We start from the raw sequence: 26,588 nt of genomic DNA on the forward strand, positions 1-26,588 counted from the left end.
TGTGCCAATTTTACAGAAGTATTGCCTGTGAGTCTGCCATTTCCATTCCTTGGGAGCTGATCCATGGGGAGGGTCTAGGAGAACAACATTTCTGCCTGGTTGGAGAAACCAGTCTTTGGTGCTACTTGACTTATGTGGATTTATTCCTGTGTTTCCTTCTGTATTTTTTTGCCCAGTGGTGACTACATTCTACAGTGGGCTTTTATTGCCCATCCTGAGAAAATATTATACATTGTATTCCTTTCTGTCCAACATGGAAAAGGTGTCGACAGTAAAACACTGATTTCCTGGTACTTGAATGACTACATTCGTGATGAGAACGTTAAGCTCTGGCAAGGTATCTCCAAGTGCCTCTTTTCTCAGGGTACCGATAGGGATGTGCAGAACTGAAGGAAAGGCTGGGATGCTCTCCTTGCTCAGACAGCAACATTCCCGCCTCTATGCCAGGGTGTGGAGGGGCTGGTAGCTCCATGAGGACAGGCCTCAACATGTGTCTGAAGTCTATCCAGGAGACAAGGCCAAAGACAGGACTTGAAGATGTGCCACAGTGTACCTACATGGGGTCTGTACAGGCCAGATCTGGGCGCCCAGGCCTCAGCTGAAATAGGGCTCATGCACCCATGGGCAAGTGGTGTTGGGGGGCCGGTCAGGGTCATTGAACCCTATTGGTGCCCTCAGCACCCTGATGATGTGTTATCTGAGTGGGCTGTCCATTAAAGATGAGCTCAGAACCTTCTTGTGGTCCTTGACAGCGACACCTGAGCTTTACTTAGGCAGCCTGGGTACATTAATGTAATACCACTTGGACATTTGTGCTGCTACAGGCTGTACTTGGGAATACAGGAGGTTTGGCATGTTGGAAGTTTCAGACTTATCTTCAGATACCCGTACAAGGTATATCTCTTCTGAGAAAGACAGGATTTTTTAAGCTTTTTTCCTGGTGGTAAGCACTGGACAGATCCTTCCACTCTCTTCTGCTTTATGTTTAGTGCTTTACGTATGTGCTAGACTCTCTTGTAAACAAAACCTTTTGTTTGCGAATACTGAAGTATTTCAAAGGAAAAAGTAAAACAATCTACAGCAGTGCAATTCTGAAGGTTTCAATTTATCTGAGTGAACTAAAGTATATCAAAAGTGCTGTTCTAATATGATGAAATATGGGCACATACCTCTTCCATGTAGAATTTTCAGAAGGAAATATCACATTTTAATTCATCTTCTGGAATGGCTTCAAGACCTAGCAGGAAGAAAAAACCCTTTGTTTCCTTTAAAAAACGTGTTGGTCAGAAGTGGAGGTTAGGGTAAGTGCTGAGACCAAGAAAGAAAATAGTGAAAGGTTCAACATCTGGGACAGTGGGGGCCAAGTAAGATCTTACTGCATGTGATGAATACTTTTAAAGACATGGGTCCCTGAGCAGGATCCTGCCAGGAAAACGCAAGAAGTGGTTGTGGTTGCCCTGAGCTTGGAAGGTTACCCGCAGGGGAGACTCCAGAATGCATGCATCTCAAGGTTGGGTAGAAACTGAGTCACAAGTGGATGCAACTGGTCACAAACACCTGGGCACTGACACACCACTCCTGGTCGGGGTCTTCTGTCCTGTGGCTCTCTTAGAAAAGGGAATGCATGTCCTTGAGCTGCCATCTTGGAGGATCTGAAAGCCTCCATTGGGACAAAATAGTATTTCTTTCTGGAGCTTTCTGGTAAATCTGTTTTTCTTCCATCAGGGACTATTCATCATTTTCTCCATGAGGAGATTTTGTTGTGCAAAATGTCACGCATGAACATTTCATCATGCGACTGTTACGGTGTGATGAGATGTCATTTCCCTGTACTATATGTTGGGCTCTACTTTAGAGACCATAAATCCAGACCTGAGTAGGTACACAGCATATTCCACTGGGAAGCAACCATCATTGAGCTAGCCTTGCATAACTCAGGGTGGTGGACAACAAGTGCCTCCTGATAAACTGTCTGTGGGAATTGTTGGAGCATCTGGGTGGCCAGGAGCAGCCTTCAGCAGGTTGACAGGTAGGCAGAGGATAATAAAATGAGATAAATTGTTGCTTTGAACCTTCCCACGGGATTGAGCATTACATTCGCCTGCTCTGCGTCATGCCAAGAAGTTGGGTGTATTCATTTATATGTGCTTCTCAGATCCTGTATCAGTGTTTCAGCTGTGCGGGATCATTTCCATGGGAGGGGCAGCAGAGTGTGCATAGCTTTGCTGTACATGGCATGGAGAGGATCGTGTCAGGATTTTGATACAGGAACATCATTTTTTAAGGTGCAAATATAGTATTTTCCTCCTTTATTCAGACACTGTTGATCCAAGTAAGCAGCTTTATTTTATTATTCAAATGAAATCCAAATGGCTGCGTGCAGCTTTGAAAATACATGGGTAAAATTTGTTCTTGCAAACAGGCAAATGTATGTGTTGCTGAAAACCCAGTAGAACCTTTTGCCATAGCATGAACTTCATCCATGGAAGCAGACAGGTCTGTACCGAGAACTTGCATCCAAGTAACTTCAAAACAATTTATTTCAGGGCGAAGTCAACCATGCCAGCTATTCCTGATGCTAAGTTTGCCTGATCTGGTGCATCAGCATGAATTTAAGTGTCTTATTTCAGATGCTAACGTGTGAAAAATTTGGCCCATTAAAACAATTAAACTGAGAACCCCGCTGAAAAAGTCTGTCTGGCATTATTCCAGAGAGTGTATCAAAAGAATAACTCCTGACATTTGAATAAAAATATTGATATTTTCATTAATAAGAAATATCTTCATAACATGAAATATCTTAATTAATATGAAATATCTTAATTATATGAAATACCATTCACTATGTTGTGAGTGATTCCAAGAACTTTCATCTGCTCAGATAACTCTTAGTGCTTATGTTGTCTTGACTTGAAGGTAGGTTTGGGGTAGCGTTTTAGCTTTTCTATCCTGCAGCCTCAGTTCATGGAGGGGCTGTGTCCTAGATGAACTCAGCTGCCCTATGCCCATCCTACCCGTGATTACTTGGATGGAGGTGCCACACGACTGGCACAGGAATAAAGAGGCGGTGAAGATTATAGCTGAGCTGATGAAGTTCTCTGCAGTGCTACTGGACCAGAGCTTATACCAGTTATTTGTTCTCAAATGTGACTTTGAGGTGCAGTGCTTCATGCTGATCATTTTAGGATTTTCTGTTTATGGTGACTGCTGTTGGATTGTCCCAGGCTTTACCCACTGACCAGAGCTCAGACACAAGATTGGCATCGGTGTGTTACTAGAAAAAATACTTCACATATATTTGCTTTAGTTTGAGGTGAGGGGTGCAGTTTGGCCATAAGTATTTGCCTTATACTGTTGATTATTCTCCTCTTCTGAATTTTTTTCATTATCTTTTGAGCAGAAAATCCCAGTGGTTTAAAACCTGATGCCTTTAAAGTCAATGGCAAAACCTACACCATGTTCACCAAGGCTAGAATTTCATACTTCCTGTGGTCAGTCTTTCCCCACAGCTATTAAATAACAAACAATTGAAGTGAGCAATTCACAGAGGAATCCTAGCATTTATTTATGTAACCTCCTTGGTTAGAAATAACAAGTAACATAGAGTAATAAGCACCTAGTCTTCCTGCAAATGATGTATGAACCAAAGAAAGGTGAGCATTATCTGATATTCTGTTCTCAGCAAATAACAGGACCAGCTGGGGTCTGGCCAGCATTTTGGGGAGACAGTTGGGAATGAAATGAATATTGTGTCTCTGCCATGAGCAAATCACAGTCTCCTAAAGTGAGTTTGCAGGTGCCTCCAGTACTGGAAAGAGACATCTTCTTACATTACTCTGCCCACTAGAGAGACGTGAAAATCGCCATTTCTCAAGTTATCAGTAGTTGCATGTTACGTAGCCAACAGGTTAGGCTGTGGAAGGTCATTATTGACTCCGTATGTCCTCTGGTAATGACATCTTTGTTCTGGAAACACACTCTTCTCTTGCGTCATCTGCACAGGTCATTAGAGATGATAAGCACAACTTCTGGGTGCATACTGAGTCTTGGAGGGGCTATGCTCAAGCTGTGCCATACCTGAGGCAGAGATTTCTTGGCTTTCTTCATGGTAACTCCTGCATCCCAAGCAGCTGAATGGTTCAGGGCAGTGAAAAATCTGTGGATTTTTTTTTTTTAACTTTGAGTAGAAGAATCAAGTGCAATTTCTGAAAGGAGTTTTTAGCACATCAGAGGCATGGCTATGGGCTGTATCACAGCTTTCAGATCTCCTGGGACCACAGCTCATCCTTCCTTCTGTCTTGAGAAATGTCATTCCTGTTCCCCCTTTTTCCCTGCCAGTTAGTGGTGAAGTGACGATAGACAGGGGAAGGTGGGTTGTAAGAAGGAAGAGCTGATGACCCCTTGATTAATGTTGGAAAACAACCAGATGCTGTTTCCTAAATGTGCAAATGTTGGCAGAAACTAAGCAAAACACAGGGTAAGACAAACAGCACACACTATTGTTTGTTAGGTGAGTGAGATGTGTCATTGTCACCCTCATATGAAAGTTGGAGATGTCTTTAGAGCATCATTGCATCTGGCTGACCTCATAGGCTTCACGGTTGAGAATGTTTTGTTTCATGAATGTTTGTAAGCTGTAGGCTCAGCTTTTGAAAGTAGGTCCCAGAACATTATGTGGTACCTTTTATTAACTAAGGTATGGCATATGTGAGGATTTTTTGCCTGGGACAGCTATCCTGATACGTAGAGTGCTACTGTGTCTTCCACCTGCATCTGCGTCTGAAGAACGTCCCCGAGTGTCACCTCCTGCGCAATGTCACTGGTGTTTGTGTGATGAAGTATTTCTTAGCAAACAACAGCAGTCTTGGACTCCACTGCCTTCCAGATCATTCTCAAGGATAAATCACCTGTTTGGTTTTGACCTAGAAATCTCTGCATGTTACATATCTGTACCTGAGAAATTGCTTTCCTCCTTACCGAGGGTCTGCTACCAATCTTAGGTAAATTACATGGGCAGGGGGCTGGTGGGGATGTTGTCCTCTGTAGAACTGCTCGGACTCCTTTGTGCTTTTGTTCCAGGGAAACACAAGCTTGTTAACTATGGACCCCCAAAGCCTTGGAGGTGTGTGTGAAGGGCAGGGGCTTCAGGGGGTGGTTTCTGCACTCTCCGACTAGCCTGTTTATATCTGTCTGCCTCCTATAATTCGCTGGCACCTATTGCCATGGTGCCTAAGCATGTTTCTCAGATGACCACGGCTTTTTTTCTGTCTTCTCCTCTTTTTAATAGTCTTTTCTCTTTCCTTTTAAATTGGTCTTTAATAAAGTTGAAAATTCTTGCACAGGGTTTTATAAACATGTGTTATTAAATTTTAAATCTGTTTTGAAAGTGCCTCTATCCTACTCCCTCCTAGTAAAGTGACCTTTTTAAATGGAGGGAAGTGGGTTTAGATGACAGTCATGATAAATGCGGTCATGTTCACTCAATAAAATAAGGCCCAGTGCATTTGAGGATAAATCAGTGAAATGTACAGCCCCACCTGTCTGTCTCCATCATTCATTTCCACTGTCACTTTCACAGTGGCTGATGGATCACAGTTGCTGTAAAATTAGACAGCCTTTAATCTCATTTCATCCTGATTAGCTTCTCCTTACCCTTTCCCTCTAACTCACTGACTGACACGCTAAAAACTCACACCGGGCTGTGTTTGAGCGTGGCGTACAAACTTCTCTTCAAATACCCTTTTTGCGGGGCAGGCAGGTGTTCCACTGGGTTGAAACCGAAAAATGAGAAGATGGGATTTTCACGTTATTAAAGGAAAACAGCAGACAAAGGCTCATACAAAATTAATGAAAGCAGCAGCTTGGCCAGACTGTGTGATGGGCCAAATTCTTCCTGATACACCTTGGCAAGCCCAGTGAGTTTGAGAAGGCTGTTTCTTCCAGAGGCTGAATTTAGCATACTCATTGCCATGTAATTTTGACTATGTCTGTGAAAAGTTATGTCTTGTATGGCTGTGTGTTCATAAAGAATTACGGTTTACGGCACAAGTTTTCTGGTGCTTTCAAGAGGTGTTTTACAGCAGTAAAAAAATGGTTCGTTCCCATTGTGGATCTCTTACAACTCTGAGGGACCCTGAAAATGATTGGGAAGAAGGACTGATATGTTGATGATTTCATTATTTCAGTGACAAAACTCTCTTCGATGTCCACAATGTTGCTCCGTCCTTCCTGTTTTGTCTATCACCCTCCAACCCCCTGGGCAGATTCATGAGACCAAGAACAGTTTTTTCCTAAAGCTCTGTGAGAAATAAAGGTCATAGTAAAGGTCTGCAGTGTTTTATTGCAGTCACCTTTCCTTTTGAAGCCCAAATACTACCCTCCTTTCTAAGGCAAGCTTCCCTTTAGCTTTCCCGTGAGTTACGGATGGTATTTTGAGTCATTTGGGCCCAATCCCCTATCAGTGGGAATGTTGCCATCAAGTTAAGTAGGAGCCAGGATTAAGCCCTTAGTTTTCAAGGTTTAATTATCATCCTAAGTGAGGAAGTCTTTCTGCATAGTTTATATGCATGGGAACAGCAGAAAAGCTTAAAACATAATTTCTTCCTCTACTGGCCGTGTTTGTGTCAATATAGAGGATAAATAAACAAAACTGTTTGTAAAAATGAAAACATGTGAAAAACATGCATGTACAGTTCTGATAAATGCCAGCTCTCTCCAGGCTGACCAAAGGAAGAGCCTGGCTGTGAGTACAACCAATGCCTTGGACTTAATTTTAAACCATAACAGAGCATTGGGTGAGATAAGAATTGAAGCCTCTGTGGACTGATCCTTCTGGAGAGGAGGGCTCCCAAAAATATCTAAGGAAGACAGCAAGTTTCCCATGGGAGAGACAAATTCATTGTGTGTTACAAGTATCCACAAAATCAAGGAAGGTACTGTGTTTTTGAGGGAGATATAATTTTAAAATGGGAAAATATCTGATATTGAAGCATGATATAAATATGATATGGGGGCTAGGAAGAAAACAAAAATATTTTCATTCTTTCATCCCACTGTAGGAATCTGTAGATAGTATAAAATCTTATGCAGTGCCTAGTATAGGATTACTTACCAGTTATAGAAAGCATAGTAGTAACAAATAACCTTAATTAATGAACTTTCAGTGTACCAGGCTGCCCAATTTAAGAGCTGCTTCACTTACGTGACTTGTAAGAGCACAGACTATGAAAATTATATTCGACCTTTACCAGAAACTAAAAATGTACCTTACTTATTCATCATTGCCTTGGCAAAAACTTCAGTAAGAAGCTTAAATGAACCCACTTGATCTCTAAGAAAATGTGTCCTAAATAACAAAGCTGCGCATATTTCTTCTTATTATTATTTGCATATGCTATACTGCACAACTGCATTCTGAGAAAAATAAAAGATAATAAAACAAATGAAATGAGAGATATATCACCCAAAATAATCCAAGTGTGAGATAGGCTGCCTTTTTTTTTTTTTTTTTTTTTTTGGCATTGGCAAAAGAGCACCAAGTAAGAGCTGGCCCTGAGTCATATTGATTTCCCACTGCACTGGTTTCCTAAGTGCTCTGTTGATCCGTGTCAAGCAATAAGTTCCCTGCCTGTACATGCACATCACCTCCCCATTTGTCCTCACCTAGATTTAAGGTGCCCATATGATGAGCTGAACAAGGACATCATTTTTCCTGCTGGTATCACTGGGCCAAAACTACTTTATGTGGCATGATAACTAATGCTGTGTAAGTTTACACTTACCATATAATATCACAACAGTGCTGTATGGCACACCACAATTATATGTGCATATTATACATATAAGCGCCTTTATTTTTTTCTCTTAACATTTGCAGCAGAGGATAGAAATTTGAAAAAAATAGATTATTGTGACTGTAGTTGGTCCACAGTAAACGCGACACCTCCAAAGAAAAGGGATATTGCAAATCTAATGCCACAGTTTTGATCTTTGTTAACAAAGGGCTTCCTGATTAGATGAATAGAAAATGTGTGATTGTGCTGCTAATGACATTGTACAGGAAATTAAGCGTATACATTTGGAAAAGGCATTAAATCAGCAGGACCTTAATTTAAAAACTTAAAACTGTATGGAAATGCAGCTTGTTCATTGCTGTGTAATAGAAAGCTACTGAACACACTGACTCTTCTTGTGGAAACATTACCAGCAGAACAAAGCTGGGCTGAGGGTTGTTTTAATGTCGCCTAGCATATTTGGATTCCTAGCATCTGCTTATTTTCAGGGAAATATCAGGCAACTTCACTCCTTTTTACAAGTTGTTTTTAGGGCAGCATATATGGCAGTCGGGCAGGTCGGGGGGGTCACTGAGGGACCAGAGTTCCAACTTTTTTCCTCAATTATTTGTAAGATTGTGTAATGTTAAGATTGCTAGTAAGGGGCTTTGTCTGCTGCTAATTCAGTGGACAGACATGCTTGGGGTGATGCATTCCCCTATTGTTTCATACAGATGTAATCCCAGTGCTGTATTTTGTACCTTTGGAAATACCTGATGGGATCAGTGTCCTGAGCTGACAAAGAATTCTTGCTTTGCTTGCAGTTATGCCATATAACAGTGCCCATCACTGCGTTGTGGAAGTGGAAAACTTCTTGTTTGTGCTGGGAGGAGAAGACCAGTGGAACCCTAATGGTATGTACAGAATATTAAAAGGCAGCATCAGCCTTCCTCATCTGTCCATCAGGTCAGCTGATGTAGTCATTAGCAAGGGATTTTGAGGACCCTCAGCCTAATTTTTGAACCCAGTAAAGGCTACTTCTAGATATTGATGCGATAAATATCTGTTACTTTAGCATTAGCATCTCCGTCATTCATCAGCTCCCACATCCCTTGAGAAATGCCACAGGCAGCAGAACAGACTCTTTCAAGTGCATGCACCAGGCAGCAGCTGTTAAGAATTTTAACCTTCATTTCCAGTCTCCTTCCAGTCATAATATAATAATGCAATTGCAGTAGATGAATGCTTCCTATCTATTGTCAAACCAGATACTCGCAGCTAAAGTTGTTAATGTGTTAATTATCTAGACTCTGAGATTCTTAAACCAGTCCTTTTTTAAGTCTTGTGCAGGAGCTTCTTGTATAGATTATCTGCTGCTACCTTCTTTGATTTGATTACTTCATAAATTTACCGCAAAGAGAAATTAAACAATTTAACAGGCTTCTGAGCAAAGCAAAAAGAGAATACCATGCCTTGCAAAATTCACAAAATTGTCAAGACATTGTTAAAAAGCTTGCACACGAAGAAAGAGTTGTAGTTGTAGCAGTCTGTGTAACAGAGATAATTATGACTGAGAAACCATAAAACAGCTTGCAGGTACACATTTTTACTTTAAAACACCAGAGGATCCAGCTGAAATTACATATACTGCATATATTTTATTGTGAATGCCCCATTTCAGCATCTGCACTAAACCAAATTATAGAAAATTGTTACATCTGTTCACTTCCTAAAACCTGAGACAAACAAGCTAGTCCACCCTATAAGCATATTTCCGCTGTAGTTAAAAATATCACTAAATGTCTTGGGAGAAGAGCCCTTCACTTCTATTGTTGGATCTCCTTTATATTGAACAGGAGATAGCGTGGTATCATTAACGACAATTATTATTAGGAGCAGCAGCCACATCCAACAACTGAGGGCCCCTGTTGTGCTTGGTGGTAGGCATATGGATAATAAGAGGCAGACCTTGTTCCAGACAGTTTATAATTAAATAGCCATGTCACATGAAGGAAGAAAGAAAAAAATAAGTATAATTACCCACAATTTGAGGATGTGGACACTGAGTTGCAAGATGATGGAGAGACGTAAGAACAGGTACATATCCTGCGTCTGAGACAGGAGTCGAGCACAAGTGTGAGATGGATAGTACCTTCGTTCTGAGGTCACCTGCATCAACTTCTGAGCTGAAGACATTACCATCAGACATCTAGCAGCTTCCTTGTTCTATGAATACCAGAGCTGTGATTTGTCTATAGAGGAGACAGGAATAAAAGAGGTTGGAGCATTGCTGATACTGATCTCTTTACAAACTTGCCCAAAAAAGAAGTGGATCTTATTTGTCACAAAAAAGGGACTTGAAAATCATAACCTGCATCCTGTGCTATTACCGGGCTAGTTCTTTCTTGAAACTGATGTGGTCTGAACGTGCAACTACATGGGAACTGCTCGCACATACCCACTTGTCTGCCATCCTCATAGTACCAAAGGGACTTCCTATGGACCTAGCTGGAACTCTCTTGCCCAGAGCATTACAGGGCTTTTGATTTGAATGAGAATGTGCCAGGTGTTTTTCCAGTGAACAGAATTATCTTTGAGATGAGGGCAATGGGAGAAGCACCATGCATTTCTTCAGCCATCAGGCCTGCAGGTTCTGGAGAAACTGGATGGACACTGAGGAGTGCCCATGTACCCTCCGTGCTACTCCTGTGTCTTCCCGATCATCTAGAGAGCACGGGATACATTTTTTTTTCTCTTTTTACATCCTCCTATGGCTATGTCTTTCCAGTCACAAGAGATCCTTGCATGAGTAAATGCTGATGAGAGCAGGCTGCAGAACACAGACATGGATTAAAACCAACCTTCATAACTGTCAGAGCCCTTTGCCTTTTGGCATGGCTGCAGAGACCTTCCTGTAGAGAGCAGAGAGCAGCAGCATCTGCCTCTTTTTGTCCCATTGTCCTGATGTGCTAATCCTGATTTCGAATCACTTGTTAGAGTTTCGACATTCTGGCGGGTGCCTAATGTGGGTAAACCTCCCCACTGGTGAGCAAGACAAAATAATAGATACAGTTGTCTTGCAAACTGAATTCCAAAATTAAACTGGAGTCACACCAGTTGCACCAGGAAGCTTAAGTAGGTCATTTAGTCCTTTTCTTGCCTTCACAGGCATCATATAGTCCCATTTGGTACATTTTCTAAGCACCTTTCAAAAAGCAGTTGGATTTTTAGCCCCTACTGCTCCTGTTGGAAAGCTGTTACAGAATCCAATTGCTTTAAATGACTAGGAGCCTTATTCTAATTTCCAGTAAAATGTATTCTTTGACTGTTTGAATCACCTTGTTCTCATGCAAAAGTTGTCCTTTAGCTTAATAGTTTTTCCCCTCCTGGAGATTTGTTCCTGTGATGTATTACAGACGGCACTCCTATCCCCTTTTAACTTTTGTTTTCCATGATACAACAAGCCAAGTTCTTTGTCTCTTGCCATAAGATAAACTTTCTGTTCCTCCTGCCACCATAGTGGCTCTTATTTGGGACTATTCTAGTCTGATTTCATCTTCCTTCCTGTGAAGTGACCAGATTGTATCTTGTATTCCCACTCTAGGGTCACTAAACCATCTCTCTCTACCCTATGCTATACAATCATCTATGAATGTGATATTTGTAGTGAATATGTGTGTGACACATGTCGTGTTAGGAGGCCAAGGTCCCCAAATCAGATGTTTCTATAAGATAATTAAAAAGCTGCTATATAACCAGTGACCACTGAAGTCCCCAGTAACTCTGAAAGATGTAGTGAATACAGCAGCATTAAAACCTCCTACTAGAAGTCCAGCCTTATGATCAATACGTATATTGGTTTGAAGTTCTGCTTTTTGTAACAGAAATAGAATAATAAATATCCTGAACAGTGATGGTCAGATGCCTGCTGTTACTGCTTTCACTGTTTATTGAATCTATAGCTGTCAATGCTTCTTTTACTAGATTGTCTGCATAGACTAAAGTAATTCGGATAGGGACCAAGAGCAAAGCCTTGCTTTACTAAACCCAGTGGCAAAATGACCAGTTGCCCTTAGCATATGGGGATATCATCCTATGTCTTGGGATGCATTTGAGTGGTGTTCAGCATACAGACCTTTGGTCCTTACTAGGCATCGCGCTGCATTTGAAGGGAATGTTGCGTTACTCATCAGTCTTCTACTTTACCCTCCTCATATGGAACATGCTTATAACATAGCAAGGGAACGAGTTTGCTTCCAGACGGAGTGGTCAACCTGGTTTCTTTCTCATGTTTCCTTGTAGAACATGATCTTAAATTACTACGAATACAAATTCTAGCTGTGTCGTTATTCTTCCCTACAATCTTGATGGTCTGTTTACACATGCTGAAGTAAGTGTGGAAAGAAACAAGAAAGTAAGCCAATCCTGCAGAGGCTTTTCCGATGCAAAAATATCTGCCTTGTAGAATACCCAGTGACCATTTATAGAACTGTGACATACACAGTTGGGTTATTCTGCTGGCTTGTGAAGCTTCTAATTCAATTTTTTAGTCACACATACATAAACAAAGGTTTCTGTTTCCGAGATCCTCATCTGTTGAAGTCTCAGGTGTTGCAGGAAATTGCCATACACTCTTCTTGCTTCAATTTTCTTGCTTTGATGTCAATCTGCATGTAAAATAAGGTGAAATCTTAATATCGTGAAGACATGAATACAGTCCTTGGGCTTGACAGCAGGGATAAGCTAGTTAGCTGGTGTATGTTGCTCATGTTTCTTATTTTAGCTAACACACTTGGAATAAATCTAAGAGTGTATTCCCCCTTCGATGCACATGTGTAATTCCTTCTAACTTAACACTGAAAGTACACGGTAGAATAAACCATTTAGTGCAAACACTGCATACCCCATGCTGATGGCTTATGCAGCTCCTGGTTATTTGCACAAGGTGTTTTTTTGCCGTGTTCCACACAGAGATGATGTGAGGAGAAGAAAAGCACATGTTCTCCCTTTGATTCTTTTACCTGACACAAAATACTCTAGTAATAAAAATACTGCGGGGATGCCCTCTTTTGGGCAGTAATTTTGTTTAGTGCTGTGATTTATTGTGGCTGTGAAAGTACCACAGCATCTATAAGTAAATTTAAATACACATTTTCAAGATCTTATTACAGAGAGCAAGAATAATCTCTATCTGCTTCTACTGCTAGCAATTGCTAATTCAAACCTTGCAGTGCCCCATTTGTTGAGTTATTACTGTACACATAGTGTAATCATACATTGTTGTAAAAGGGTGAACCCTTCATAAAAGCTGTCAACTTGTAAAGTATATGTAATACATATTACAATCATGATGTTAAATACATGAAACAAACAGCTGAGTGTCAAAATAATCTATCTTTACAGGGAAACACAGTACAAACTTTGTTAGCCGATACGATCCCAGGTTTAACAGCTGGATACAACTTCCACCCATGCAAGAGAGGTAAAAACCTGCTATGTGTTTTTCAATATATGTTTTATCATCCTAGGAGCAGCTGAAGTTTGGCTTAGTTCTGGGAGTAAGGAGGCATACAGAAGCGTTGAAAATACTGAGATAAAACTGCAGCATGCAGTTGCATCCCATTTGTCTCCCAATTTTTTTAAACTTCCCAAATTCAAAACTCCAAATGCCAAATCCTGCAGTGCTAACTCATGCAAAATAACCATGGACTTCGTGCAATTACTGGTTGCCTGAGTACGGTCTGAAGGATTTTTCTGAAGTCTCCGTAGTGTCCTGTCATATCTCCTGACTGAAGTGTCATGATGAGCTTGCAGTAAACAAGCAGTAATTACAGTCAGATGTCTTACAGGGAACTGAAATCTTCACATGTTGCCTCCATCCTGTTTCACCATGCCAGCCATGAAAAGTTCTCCTCAACATGATTCACCTTGTCAGAGTACTCTTAATCCTAGGTGGTCTTTGAGTGAGGTTGCTGTCCGTCAATGTATACTAGAAAAGCACACGTTTTAATCTTACTGTATACCGAAGTACAGAGGTACGTGTGGACTTGCGCAATGACCCATAAAGATGGTGTAAACTTAACTCTGGACTCCAAGTCCTACCCTGACAGGAAAAATGTGCCCCAAATCTGAACTGAATTATGCACGTTTCATAAGGAAAATCTCAAAGGCGTGAGATACAATTTTACAATGTTTCATGAAAGAGCATTCAATGTCCATCTTTCAGTTTGACACCCATCTTCTCATGGATCCAATGTACAAGAGATATCACAAGGTCTTCCCAAGACACTTTCCTCATTCCCTGTTCTGTCAGCATTACAGATCTTTTTCTGTTGGCTGCGCCAGTGCTCAGGTGTCTGGCAGTCGTATATTGAACTCGGTGCGACTTTGCAGTTCAAGGTGTATATTATGAGATACATGGAAATATGGCCATCTTTTCAGATTTCCAGAGGTAAAATGTCAGTCTGCAGGGTTTTTGAAGGGCTTTTGTCAAGGGTTCAGTTTGATTGACCTGAGTCCGTGTGCAGGCCCATGTGTAATGCCTGTCACCCAAAAATGCTGCATTGTACCACTGCATGAAAAAGCACAAGTGGAGCGGATCTGAGGAGGTTCCCTGTTGGAGCTGAGCAAACCGATAAAATTAGCAATATAAATAGAGGTAAGAAGAGGTTCACAATTCGTCATAATCTCTGGCTTCTACCTTCCTCCCTCCTGCCAGCACTGTGTGATGACCCTACGACTGGGTTATTTACCTTAAAACAAAAGGTCGCCTTTCCCTTTGGTTCAGCTCCCTGGACTGAGTCACCACCAGCGCAGGTGTTGGCACGGGGGAGAGAGGAGCTGTGCCTGAGATTGAGCGTCGCTGTGCAGGTCATCCTCAGTGAACCGGGAGGCTGACTAGCGGTTGTACAGAGCCTGAAGCTCTTCTTTGGAGCCTAATCTGTGTCCTAATTAGGCCCTCTGGGTATCTGCAAGCGAAACTCTTGACGGGCATATGTGGCTGGCTGAACGGTTGGGTTGATTTGGCTGACAAACCTCAGAAGGCAGAAGTAGGTAGTTGAGGGTTGGAGAAAGCAGACAGTAGGAGTTTTTGCACCTCCAAAATGTCCAATTGTGTTTCACTAGAAAATGAGTTTATAATCACAGGTGCTGAATGTGACTTGCCTTGTGCTCTGGTGGAAGCTGCCACCTTCAGCCACGAGTCAGAAACTCTACTGGACATTGTGATGGTTTAGCAACTGCCTGTTAATAAACCGCGATGCATTAGCATCCCAGCTCCTTACAGTGTTATTTAAAATGCAATTTAAATAACTCATACATCATTCCTTCTGCAAGGGGCTTTAATATGACAATGTTAATTGTCACCTCTTTTGTTCAGGATATGTAACTCATGGGCTTACCCATTATTTTTCTCTAAAGGCTCCTAAGTATTTGGGCTATTGTTGGAAAACAGGAATTTTCCAATGACTTTCTAAAATGTTTTTAATAGTTTATTTACTCATCCTTCATGATTTCTTCAGAGTTGTTGCAATCTTTAGAGGTATGATCTGGCCCAGTTTTTAGATGATCATACAAACAAGAGAGAGTTTTTGTGCAGTGTCCTTTTACAGCTCCTTTAGTCAGATAAAGTTCCCATTAAAGTCAGCATGCTATTTTTTTTCCCCTAGGAGTACAGGGTCATGCCCTGTCTCTGCTGGCATAATGCAGGCATCATTGACAAGACAGACTATTTAATGGGTTTTTCTGAGTCATTATGGTCCATCAAGTCAAAACCTGCTTAGGAATTTTAGTCTGAAAATAATTGGCTGGATAGACTATAATAGCTCCTTTGAAATGGCTGCCAGGTAAATGTGGGTCTCATTCACAGACAGTATATTCTGAAGTTGAAAATCTGTATGAAATATTTGATGAGTAAACTTTTATCTCATATGCTAAAATCCATATCTGATTGATTTTACTGTATGAGCTATAAAGAAAAGTCTAATCCCATTACGGACTCAGAGCCATCAGCGCATTTTTTCTTTAAAGCCAAGTTTGGTTTATTTTCATTTGAAGAACATCTCAAAAACACATGCTTTCAAAAAGTATGTACTATTTCCAGGTGTGTGTTGTTTAGAGAAGCAGCAAATGACTCCTCAGCTTTTGAAATACACATCTGCCTGATGGTACAATAACAATGGGATGCTTTTTGGAGAGCAGTTCTGTTAGACTAGATCTGGCGAAGGAGTGAGTTTTGCAGTGGACATGTCTGAATTTGTGGAATGAGCTGGACACCTCAGTCGGAGTACTGTTGCATCTTGCCAGCTCAGCCCAGAGCGGGATGACGTGTGTAGAATATAGTAACACTTAAAACATCCTTTTTCTTACATCCTGAATGGAAAGATTTTGCTTCAAGACCAGTAAAAAAATAAGGCATAGCACAGGTGGAAGTGAGCAGGTGAGGCTGAGTGATTGGAGAAAAGGAGCCACAGAGAAAGACATGAAACAATATCACATTTTATTTTAGTATTTGAAATAATAGTAGTTTTAACCCTGACTAATATGACTTTATTTTTTAAAAAGCAAAGCATTAATTCTAACAGTGACTCTGAAATCATGTCCAGATATTGCAATGATCAGCAATAACACTGGTAGGTTTAAACCTCCAACTGTTAGTTGTATTTCTTGTTTCAGGGCAGAAATTCATCATCTGTGGAAATCAGAAATTCTTCCATTTTATGTGTGTATACTTATGAGTAGTTAGTTGGGTTGATTATTGAGTAAAGGGGTGTGAAGGGAAAGCATTTCAGAGACCAGTGAATGTCAAGTACTTGCAGTCCCGAAGAAAACCACAAAATAATTGTAGTCTTTTTCATATTCAGATCCTGAGGTGGATTCCATTTATCTTATTAGAATAGATAGTCTCTTCCCAGTTTTGTGAGGAAAACTGTCGTGCAAAGATGGTTGTATTATATTTTAATCTGAATCATATTTTACAGCAGTTTTAAGAGTCATCACTTAACAGCATGCCCCTTGCACACTGTATCATTGAAAAGTAAAAAACCAAAAAGCTTAAAATACATGTGACAGGAGCAACTGAGTGAATATTCCCATCCAAGCAGAAGAGTGAAGCATGCTGACACTTTCATTTTTGCTCCTTATAGTGACACTGTGTGGATGAAACCAGGAGTACATGTACAGAATAATGTCGATGAAATCCTACTTGAAATAGTAAAGCCTGCAAGTTGTACCTACCTCTGTTTTTTAAACCTGAACTGAAAAAAACACACTGAGAGCAGTTTGTTAATGGGTTTGTCAGTGATGCACAAGGACAGATGAGTGAACATGGGAACGCCCCCAATATTGATGCCTGCTGGTTTGTGCCTTGTGGCTGCTGGACACAGAAGGGTCAGAGAATGTGTGCCTGTCCATGCAGGGTCTCTGATGTTTCATAAGATGTGACCTCTGCAGCTTTTCCGATTTTTGGGGCCACTACGGGCTGTCTTGCTTCTGGCCTGTCACATACTCTCAGGAAGCGTATAGACACTTGATTGCTTCTAACACCTACACCCTCTGTCAAATTAGAGTGAAATCAGCCAGACGGTTGTTGTTGAGGAGACAACACGCAGGCAGACATGGATACACATACAGCGTAATCAAATAAGCTTTGTTTCCATAGAAAATCAGGCTAAAAACATAGATGCACAATTTGCTGCCCGACCATGCAGAGCAATAAATGCCATCAGCTTCTATCTGCCCATTGACAGATAAATTAAATGATCTTATTTAATTCATCAGCTGAGCTGAAGGCACTTAGCAGCATTCCTGTCCTCCTGTTTGCATCATTTCTTTTGGTAGCCCTACCCCTGTGCCAGTGCTGCTGCTCAACAAGGGGTGCTGTCCTGTGCCATCCAAGTTGGCCATGTGCAGGCAAGGTGAAGGCCAAGAGGTAGGCAGGAGGTGCTCAGTGACACAGCTCCTCTCCAGCCGGGGGAGGAGTCCTGTCAGGCATGCACCAAATCCAAAACGCAAAGCCAGAAAGAGGCAGCATTGTGTCAGGTCTGCTCCCCGAATGCCCAGCCCTGCCATTTCCACGGCCATGTCTTTGTGTCTGCCTTACCTCTCCTCCAACTTACGAACCACCAGCCAATCTCAGCCATGTTTAACAAAGAGGAAATTTCTCCAAAATGTTAAAGCATAGTACAGATTGGTGAAAATCAGCAGCTGGGTAAAGGGCAGAGATCTTATTTGGTCCTTCACTGAAGGAAATGCTCCTGAATGTGTGCCTGGCGAGGTGGCAGGTTGGAGACATCGCACACAAGGCTTTGCTAGCTCACCTGGTCACAGGGTGACAATAGGGAAGCCTGAACAAGAGTTGGGACATGCCAGAGCTGTTCACTGCAGGGTGTTGTGTTCTATACTTGGACTGCCACTCATCCCAGATGCCTTGCAGCACTCTGTAAGATTGAGCCCTTAGGGTGCAGGTGACCATCAAGTTCCCAGGATTTACTGTGCAATTGAGGAGCGCAACATGCAGCTGCTCCCAGATTCAGATTCAGGTCCCTGGCCAGGAACTGGAGCACATTGTGTCAGCCACGGAGGGGGTTTGGCAAGCTGCAGCCACACTCCAGCGTGCCAGCTTTACAGGAGCTATCAGAGGTAGACCTTGCTCTGCCTCACCTTGCCTGCTTGTCTCTGGGCCCGCATACCGCTCCACTTTCACCCAGGAGAAAATTTGCGGTTTGGGACTGACAATTATCCTCATTCAACATTTTGTACAAGTCTTCATCCTAGCCTGGCTCGCAATTTTCTTTCTCATATCCTTGCAGCTTAAAATGAAAGGCCTCTACCCTAGCAAACCTTCCTGCTGCTGAATAATCTGGGGAGCTTTCTCTGCAAGTAGATTACACCAAACAGGGTCTCTCAAAACCATCTACTTTTACTTCAGCAGCAGACACTTACCGTCATATTTGGAGGTACAAAGAAGGTACTGCTTAGCAGTCCTGACCAGAAAAAATACTTTCCTGCATACCTGAGTTGCATGTGAAAGCAAACAGGTGGCTAAAATTTTTCTCGGAGCTAGTTGGATGGAGACAGACCTCTTTTGAGTTAAAGGGTGGAAATACAATATTGTGCCTAGCATAAGGAAAGTTGTTCTATTTGCAGTACTGCAGAAAGAAGAAAAAAATGATAATTGAAGAAAAATTTTGATGATGTGGTTCTCTTAGTAAATTGGGAACAATGACCCTTGAAGGACCATAAAGAAAGTGAATGTCAAGATAATTTATTATTGTTACATTATCTACCTCATTTTTCACTTTGTCTTACTGAGTTGTTATATCCCTTACAAGGTAATGCCCCAAACATTAATGAGCACCTTTTTATCTTTCACGGGTGTGAAAAAGCAACAAACAGCTTCGAGAAAGGGTATTTTCTTCCAGAATCATGTGTGCTTAATTATTTTGACACCAAAAAACTAAGTATTCATCTGATGTGGAACGAGCATTGGATCAGCAAAGCAGCCACAGTCTCTGGGATAGCTGTGAGCATGTGAGGCTCCTGGTTACTTCTCTCCAAAGCAGCGTTTGAAGGAGCCACTATCTTAGTTCAGGGAGTCAGCTGCAGAGGGAAGAAACAAGGTTGACGTGGCTAATTGGTTTGTTGTTGGCTTCTTTTTGTTTTGTTCTGCCCTGTGCTTCAGGAGAGCCAGTTTCTATGCCTGTCGCCTTGACAAGAACTTGTATGTAATCGGTGGAAGAAACGAAACTGGCTACTTGTCCAGCGTGGAGTGCTACAATCTGGAGACAAACGAGTGGCGTTACGTGTCGGCATTACCACAACCTTTGGCAGCTCATGCAGGAGCCGTTCACAATGGCAAAATTTATATTTCAGGCCAGTATCTTCTATAATTCCTGTTGTATAACAAAAAAACAACCCAAAGCAACAACCATGAAAACCCAGAACCCAAAATCACGGAGCTAAATTCCTGCTGCAGCACAATGTCTCTATTTACATTAATTAACAAAAGTATCTTTACTTTGCAGGAGGTGTTCACAATGGAGAATATGTCCCCTGGCTGTACTGCTACGACCCTGTGATGGACGTCTGGGCCCGAAAACAGGACATGAACACAAAGCGAGCAATCCACACTTTGGCTGTAATGAATGATCGACTGTATGCAATTGGAGGAAACCATTTGAAAGGTCACATTTTCAATAGTGAAAAAGCATTTCAGTGTTTCCCGTCTCCTGATAAAGAATATTTTTGTTAGACAGTCATTGTTAAATACATTATAAACCAGGCAACACAATTAACAGGACACTTGAGCCAGCAATTTTAAAAACATTTTATGCAAATTATTTTAAAATTATAACAGTACATTAAATAGATGATTAATGAATGCTTTAGATAATAAAAATGGGAGCTTCCATTACTCAAAGGCATGGACAATTTGTCATTACCAAGAATTCAATGAAACAAACAGATTATTCTTTGACCCGAAAGTACCAGCAATATTTTCCTCTGTAAATCATTTTCTAAAATTTGCAGTTGGAGAGAGCTTTATTCAGAGCAACATACAAATACAAGCTCCTGATTTAATGAAGAAAAAACAATTCAAACCTTCAGCCATTAACTGTTAGGAGTAGGCTCTTTAGATTCCTTTTTAGTATTAAATATAGCTTGTTAATTAGAATTCTTTTTAGAGGTCTTGTTTTCATCTTTTGAAAAGGTCTCATATTAAAATAACTACTGTTTAGGCATCTGGTAATTTTATCTTAATACCTACATACTGTTGCTCTTACTGCTAAAGGGATTCTGCTTAATCCAGCCACTTAGACAAAAAGCACAGCTCCTGCTCCTTTGTCCCGTGACGATATTTGACAGTTTTTGTTCCCTTTTTTTTTCCTTTCTCCTTTCATGCAAGATTGTAATGCAAAAGAAAAACTGTTGTTAACTGCCACTAACACTGGCCCATGTGCCTGGTTGACTCTGGTACCCGAGTCCCTGTGAGGCTCTGAAACCACGTGCTCTTTTTGAAGATCTGAATGACTGTCGAGCACAGAGGGGACAATGCACAGATGTAAATTTTCCCTGGTAAATAGTAGTGGTGCATAAACCCCTGCAGCCAAGTGCAGGGCTGCTGTGCCTCCGTGTCCCTCATGGGTGCTCCTGGACTGGACCTTACGGACTCCAGCAAATGTTGTAGAGGTTGCAGAACTACATGTTGTGGGCTTTTTCACCCGCTAAAGGGAAAGTTTACATGTCACAGCCCTCCTACAACCAAAGCAGGTACTTTGGTTTCTGTAGGCTTGAGTTGTTTCCATCCTGCCTTTTTTTTTTAACCCAGTTTCATCTACCATCCTCTGTGAAAGAAGGAACTTTTAATAAAAGTTGCATTTTTACCACTGCAACTGCTGCCCTAGGTGCCTTTACTAGGTATGAAGTGCTTGTTGTTATGAGAGGTATTAAGCATCCAGGTTTCTGGAAAGCTGCCTACTGTCTGGAAGAAGGGTTTTTTGCAAAAATGGTTTCTTCTGCACAGTGAAATAAAAGTAAGAACTGCAAGGAAAGTGAGGAGTGGGGGAACTGAAGTGTGGGTGAAATGCTACAAATTCTCCAAACGAGTGGGAATAGCCGGTCTCCACAGCAAAACCCTTCCTTGTGATGCTGGATCTGTGTGAGCAGCGCATTTACGGCACCACGGCCAGCCGTGTGCGTGCTACAGTTTATTATGGAGCTTTTGACAGATTCCGGGTGCACTGCGGTGGCCTTTCTGTGACCCCTTACAATCTTTACAGTGATGAAAAATTATTTTTTCACAGCTATTCTTTCCTGACATAAATAATACTCATACAAGCAGCATAATTGTGAAGTACTGAGATCACCAAATGCCGTTTTCCAGAAAATCTAACTTCTCTTTTCTGTCATACCTTGATGGAGAAGACAGCATTGTCAAGTAAAGCATCCCAGCGTATTAAGAAAGCCATAATTTTACTGCGATGCTCTGATAAAGAAAGTAGTAGGAGATAGTGAAATGTCTAAATATTGGAGCAGGAACCAGGACTCCTGGGTTTTATGTCCCTGTTCATCTCAATTGATACCAGACATCACAGCTTGAGAGTCTTGATCTGAGACCCATATGCCGTTTGGTGACTACATGGAGTCTTTGTTGATCTGTCAGAGAAGGATGGGGGCCACCTTTTGTTTGTTTGTTTGTTTGTTACATTTTCTGTCACCTTAAAGACTTTGACATGTGACAACTCCTCAATTAGGGTACACCTTAAATCGGCTTGAAAACTGAAGCTAGTCCGTAGCATCACATCCCTTGTGCTAAGCACCTTGTCCCTCTGGAACCAAGTGGCATCATCAGTTGTCTGAGGTTTACCTTGACTTGTTAGGCATTGATTTCTAAGCAAGATTTAATCTGTCAACTTTTGAATAGATTAGGTCTGCTGACCTTTGAGAAAGACTGACAGGAGTCTTTTTGAACCTGTTCAAACTCGCATTAGCACTGAGAGATGAGGAGGAATACTGCTTTAATCTGCTTGCACCGTTGATAGGTTTTTATTGAGTGTTACTTTCTGATTTGTTCAGGCTTTATATGTATTTGTGATTTGTGGAAGACTGTAGAACTTAATGATAAAAGCTTTCAGTTTTTGAACTGAAATAATGAGACATTAATGTTACAGAAGATGGCTTAGATGTATATGGTAATATTTTCTAGAAGAAAGTTGAGCAGTAGTGTTATAATTGCAATAATATAATTGTAACTGTAATTTAAGAAATTTAACCATAAAACAAATAGTAAAACAGTATGTCAGAACACACGTTCTCTTTTCTCAATGCTCTCATCTAGGTTTCTCCCATCTTGATGTAATGCTTGTGGAATGCTACGATCCGAAAGGTGACCAGTGGAATATCCTCCAGACTCCAATTCTGGAGGGTCGCAGTGGCCCTGGCTGCGCAGTCCTTGACGACAGTATTTACCTTGTAGGAGGCTACAGCTGGAGTATGGTGTGTACCTGCTTTCTACAGTGACCCTTCCACTCCTTTCAAGCTCTTGCAGCCAGGCTGTATGTTGCTCAGTTGGGATGGAGGGGACACAAGGGATGAAGCAGCTGTAGGGGGAGGTTTTGTTTTGGTTTTCAGCATGTGGAGAGCATGGAGTATTTTTTCACCTTTGTGTGTTTTTATTTAGATGAGTTATTACCAGGTTGTATTCACTGACATGGAGTAATATAAAAATCAGAGGTAACTTGGCAAAAGTGACTTACGGGACTGTGTGCCTATAGATCTGCCTATAAGAGACTTGTGGAGGAGCCTGATTTGCAAAAGCTGGGTGCTCAACCCATACGAAAACCAAGCCTCTTGGAAGGCTCTCAAATTAGGGCCCAAAACGGCGAGTCACTTTCAAAAGTGGCTTTTCATCTCTAAAGATGATGTGTAACTTGAGTTTAATGTAGGCCACATTTAATATGACTTTCTGTTCTGTTACAGGGAGCCTACAAATCTTCTACCATTTGCTATAGTCCTGAGAAAGGGACTTGGACAGAACTAGAAGGAGATGTTGCTGAGCCACTTGCAGGACCTGCTTGTTCAACTGTCATATTGCCAGCCTGCGTACCGTACAACAAATGATAGTCAAGGAGCACTGACATGAACACTGATTGCATTTGGGAAAATAATGACGGGTGACGTAAATATTTTATTAGAACAGGATTCCTGTTAAAACAAAAGCTACCATAATTGACCCCTTATTCCATATTTATGCTTTAGGAGCAAACTAAAAGAAAACAAAACCCAAGTATTGTCCCATCTCAGATAGATGCCGGTGTCTTATGAAGCAAGCAGCTAAAACACACCGAACATTACATGCTGACAGACTGCCATTTCAGACTGATTTTAACCTTTTTTCCTGCTGCAGAGATGTTCCTTACGTCAAATCTAACTTTACAAAAAATGAAGGCTAAATTTTCAAATACAGCCTGAAGAGACAAGATCAGTATTGTGCATTGTATCTACCTGCATGTGATCTGTGTTGAAGTCATGGGGATGTTGTTTTCATGAATGCTTCAGAATTCAGATAGTGAAAAGCTCGCACTGCATTGCAGAATTATCTCCTCCTCTATAATCCTAACCTACAGCTACTTCACATGCTCTGCAAGCAACACAGCGTCAGAAGATTATAAAAGGTAAAGAAATATCATTCAGGTTTTGCACAGCTTGGCATCTAAAATGCTCTGCCTTCAAAGTCCCCATGTGTAAGTGCAGCAGAAAGCAGACTACAATGAACGCCATGCTTTACAGAGCACTTCTTGTAATAGCAGCTTAGGGATTAGGATCAAATTCTTCTAATCACACTTGTGTAAAGTCAGAGTAATTTCACTGAAATCACATGGAATGACTGTTTTTACATTGGTATAACAGAAATTTGGTCCTACACCTTAAATTCTTGGTTCATAGAGTAAGTTATTTCTATGGCCACTGAACAAAGCACCGGAACCCTTACTTACTTTTCACTAACCTGGTAGATAGGAGCATCCGTGCTAGTTGCTTCCAAAGACAAGAAGACTGCATTTAACTTTGGACTCTGAAATGATTATGCACAATTTTGGAGAGATGCTGGTAAGTAGTTAAAATACTCCTGTGTGGTTCATCTTCAAATGTACTCTGAAAGATTTTTACTGTTTATCCAAAGTAATATGAGGCTCGACTTTCCACTGCCTTATGTCCTGTGTAGTTATTTACACGTTACAAAGCAAGTTCAGAATGCTACCACATGGGACCAGTAGCATTTAGGACTTGCTTCATATGAGCTCATGGTTGCTTGCACAAATCAGGCTGTCCATGCTTTAGGCTTATGTCCTTCTGTCCTCGCTTTGCAAAAGCAGTAACAAAATCTGAGCCTGATTCTTCGCCACCTTGCAGCTAACGCAATCATCTACACCTCAGCAAAGTATATGCATAATTCTTCCATTGCAGTTTACTGGTGCTGCATCCATTACTCTCAGGAGCATCTTCTTCTCTGGTATAAACTGACATTGCTCGGTTGAAGCCAGTGGATGTATTTTTGTTTATGTCTGCTGCGAACCTGGTCTTTAATTTACCCAGTTGTAACTGGCTGCACCAGATAAAAGGCAAAGCAGACTCAGAACCTGCATTTTCAAGCCTCAACATATCTTTCACGACTTAATGCTAGTGCATTAAGCAAGGAGCAGGCAACTACTGGAGATTGGTTTCTGCTGCAGAGGCAATAGACGCGAGGAAGAATTCATTCTTTGCTTTGGAAAATAGAAAGAGGGTGAATGTACACAGAAATTACACTATATATTGATGCTTGAGAGCAATATAAATAGTGGAGAGCAAATACCATGGTACTGTTTCTCTCTGGCATCAGTCCAGTTTTATTGCAGTGCAACTCCCTTGCTTGCAGCAGAATTACACAGTTGTAAAACTGGAGTAATGCAGTGAAGACTGATATCATACAAATGCAATAACCCAGTGGATGAGGTAGCTGCACACCTGGAAAAAAATTGTTTAAACAAAGTAGTTATCTGAAGATGCTAATATTTGAATGTGCCGTTGGGGAGTTTTCCATTGAGCATCACTAAGGAACTCAAAAAAGTGGAGTGTATATCCTGAAATCTCAATCCATTTCTACTATATAGTGCAATCTTAGTTGGTTTTCTATTTATTTATATTGTTCAGATCCAAGGGATCCCTTGTAAAATATATTTGGTGCAATCATGACTTTTTTTTTCCTTTCCTGTTGAAAGTATATAAATATAAATATATATAAAAAGGCAACTGTTAAGATACTAAATGAGGAAATCTTGAATGACATTTAAGATCAGGATAAGGTCTGCCATTAAACACTGTCACCTGTCGCTACGGAAATGTACCATTTTTAAAGGATATTTGTTGTCCTTTTAAGTGGTCCTTTTTTTACCAAGATAATTTAAAGATTTATGAGGACTGTATGTAAATCTTTCTATCTTTCAGGAAGGCATGACCAAGGAAAGTGCTAACTGAATAAGTCACACAAAGAATGTAAATTTTGTACAGTACTAGACTGTGTAAATGAAGCTTGCTTGTAGGGGGGAAACTTTAAATAAAACTTTATGTACTAATTCAACTGTCTACCATATTCCTACTTACAAAGTGTATGTATAAATAATATCTACATTAAATTCTTTGGAACTTTTTTTATCATGTAGATGCGTAAACTTCTTCTATTTTGTGGCCACACATAACAGCCTCGTTGTTCTCAGTGCCTGTAACTGCAGCGACACAGTAAAATGTAGTGAGTCAGGTTCTTCTCCTGAGCGCACGTGTCCGACCTGTGCTTCCAGCAGGGAAAGCCCCACCTGCGTGCTGGTGGGCAGGTTTGGACCTCAAAAAGTCACCGATGCCATCATATGCCTGTGAAATGCCTCTGCCTTGAGCTGCTTGGCACATTCCTCCATCCCATGGTAAGATAAGCAAAAAGGACACCACCCAGTTAAATGCCATCTTGCCTTGGGGAATTTAATGCTGGTTGTGGCAATTTCTTCCCTCTTCAAAATGTCCCTCCTGCGGTGATTGACCCTTCTAATGATGGGTATTTTTATTCTTGGAGGGGAAGGGCTGGCACAGGTGAGCAGGAGAGGAGTTTGGGACAACAGCTATTGCCAGGCTGAGAAGACAAGGTCAAGGCAGAAGTTTTACCAGGAAGCAGAATCATTGTCAATACCAGTTACTATACTACATGTTTGATTTATTCGTGCCTACCAACCTTTACATGGACCAGAACCTTCCTATGCAAACCACCAGTGGGTGTACTGAGCAAACAAAAAC

General features: G+C 41.2%; 1 protein-coding gene across 4 annotated transcripts in view; it reads left to right on the plus strand.

The window, feature by feature from the left end:
• The window catches only part of KLHL14 (kelch like family member 14), a 66,857-nt gene extending 40,900 nt beyond the window's left edge, over nucleotides 1-25,957 (plus strand). For all 4 annotated transcript variants that reach the window (XM_071804158.1, XM_065832388.2, XM_065832389.2 and 1 more), the window contains exons 4-9: nucleotides 8,597-8,686; nucleotides 13,176-13,254; nucleotides 19,453-19,643; nucleotides 19,796-19,954; nucleotides 22,609-22,766; nucleotides 23,250-25,957. In XM_071804158.1, the coding sequence (XP_071660259.1) occupies nucleotides 8,597-8,686; nucleotides 13,176-13,254; nucleotides 19,453-19,643; nucleotides 19,796-19,954; nucleotides 22,609-22,766; nucleotides 23,250-23,390 (818 nt within the window). In that variant the 3' untranslated portion in view covers nucleotides 23,391-25,957. The remainder of the gene's footprint in view (nucleotides 1-8,596; nucleotides 8,687-13,175; nucleotides 13,255-19,452; nucleotides 19,644-19,795; nucleotides 19,955-22,608; nucleotides 22,767-23,249) is intronic.
• Nucleotides 25,958-26,588: the final 631 nt, after the last annotated feature.

Source organism: Patagioenas fasciata, chromosome 2, assembly GCF_037038585.1.
Source record: "Patagioenas fasciata isolate bPatFas1 chromosome 2, bPatFas1.hap1, whole genome shotgun sequence".
NCBI lineage: Eukaryota > Metazoa > Chordata > Aves > Columbiformes > Columbidae > Patagioenas > Patagioenas fasciata.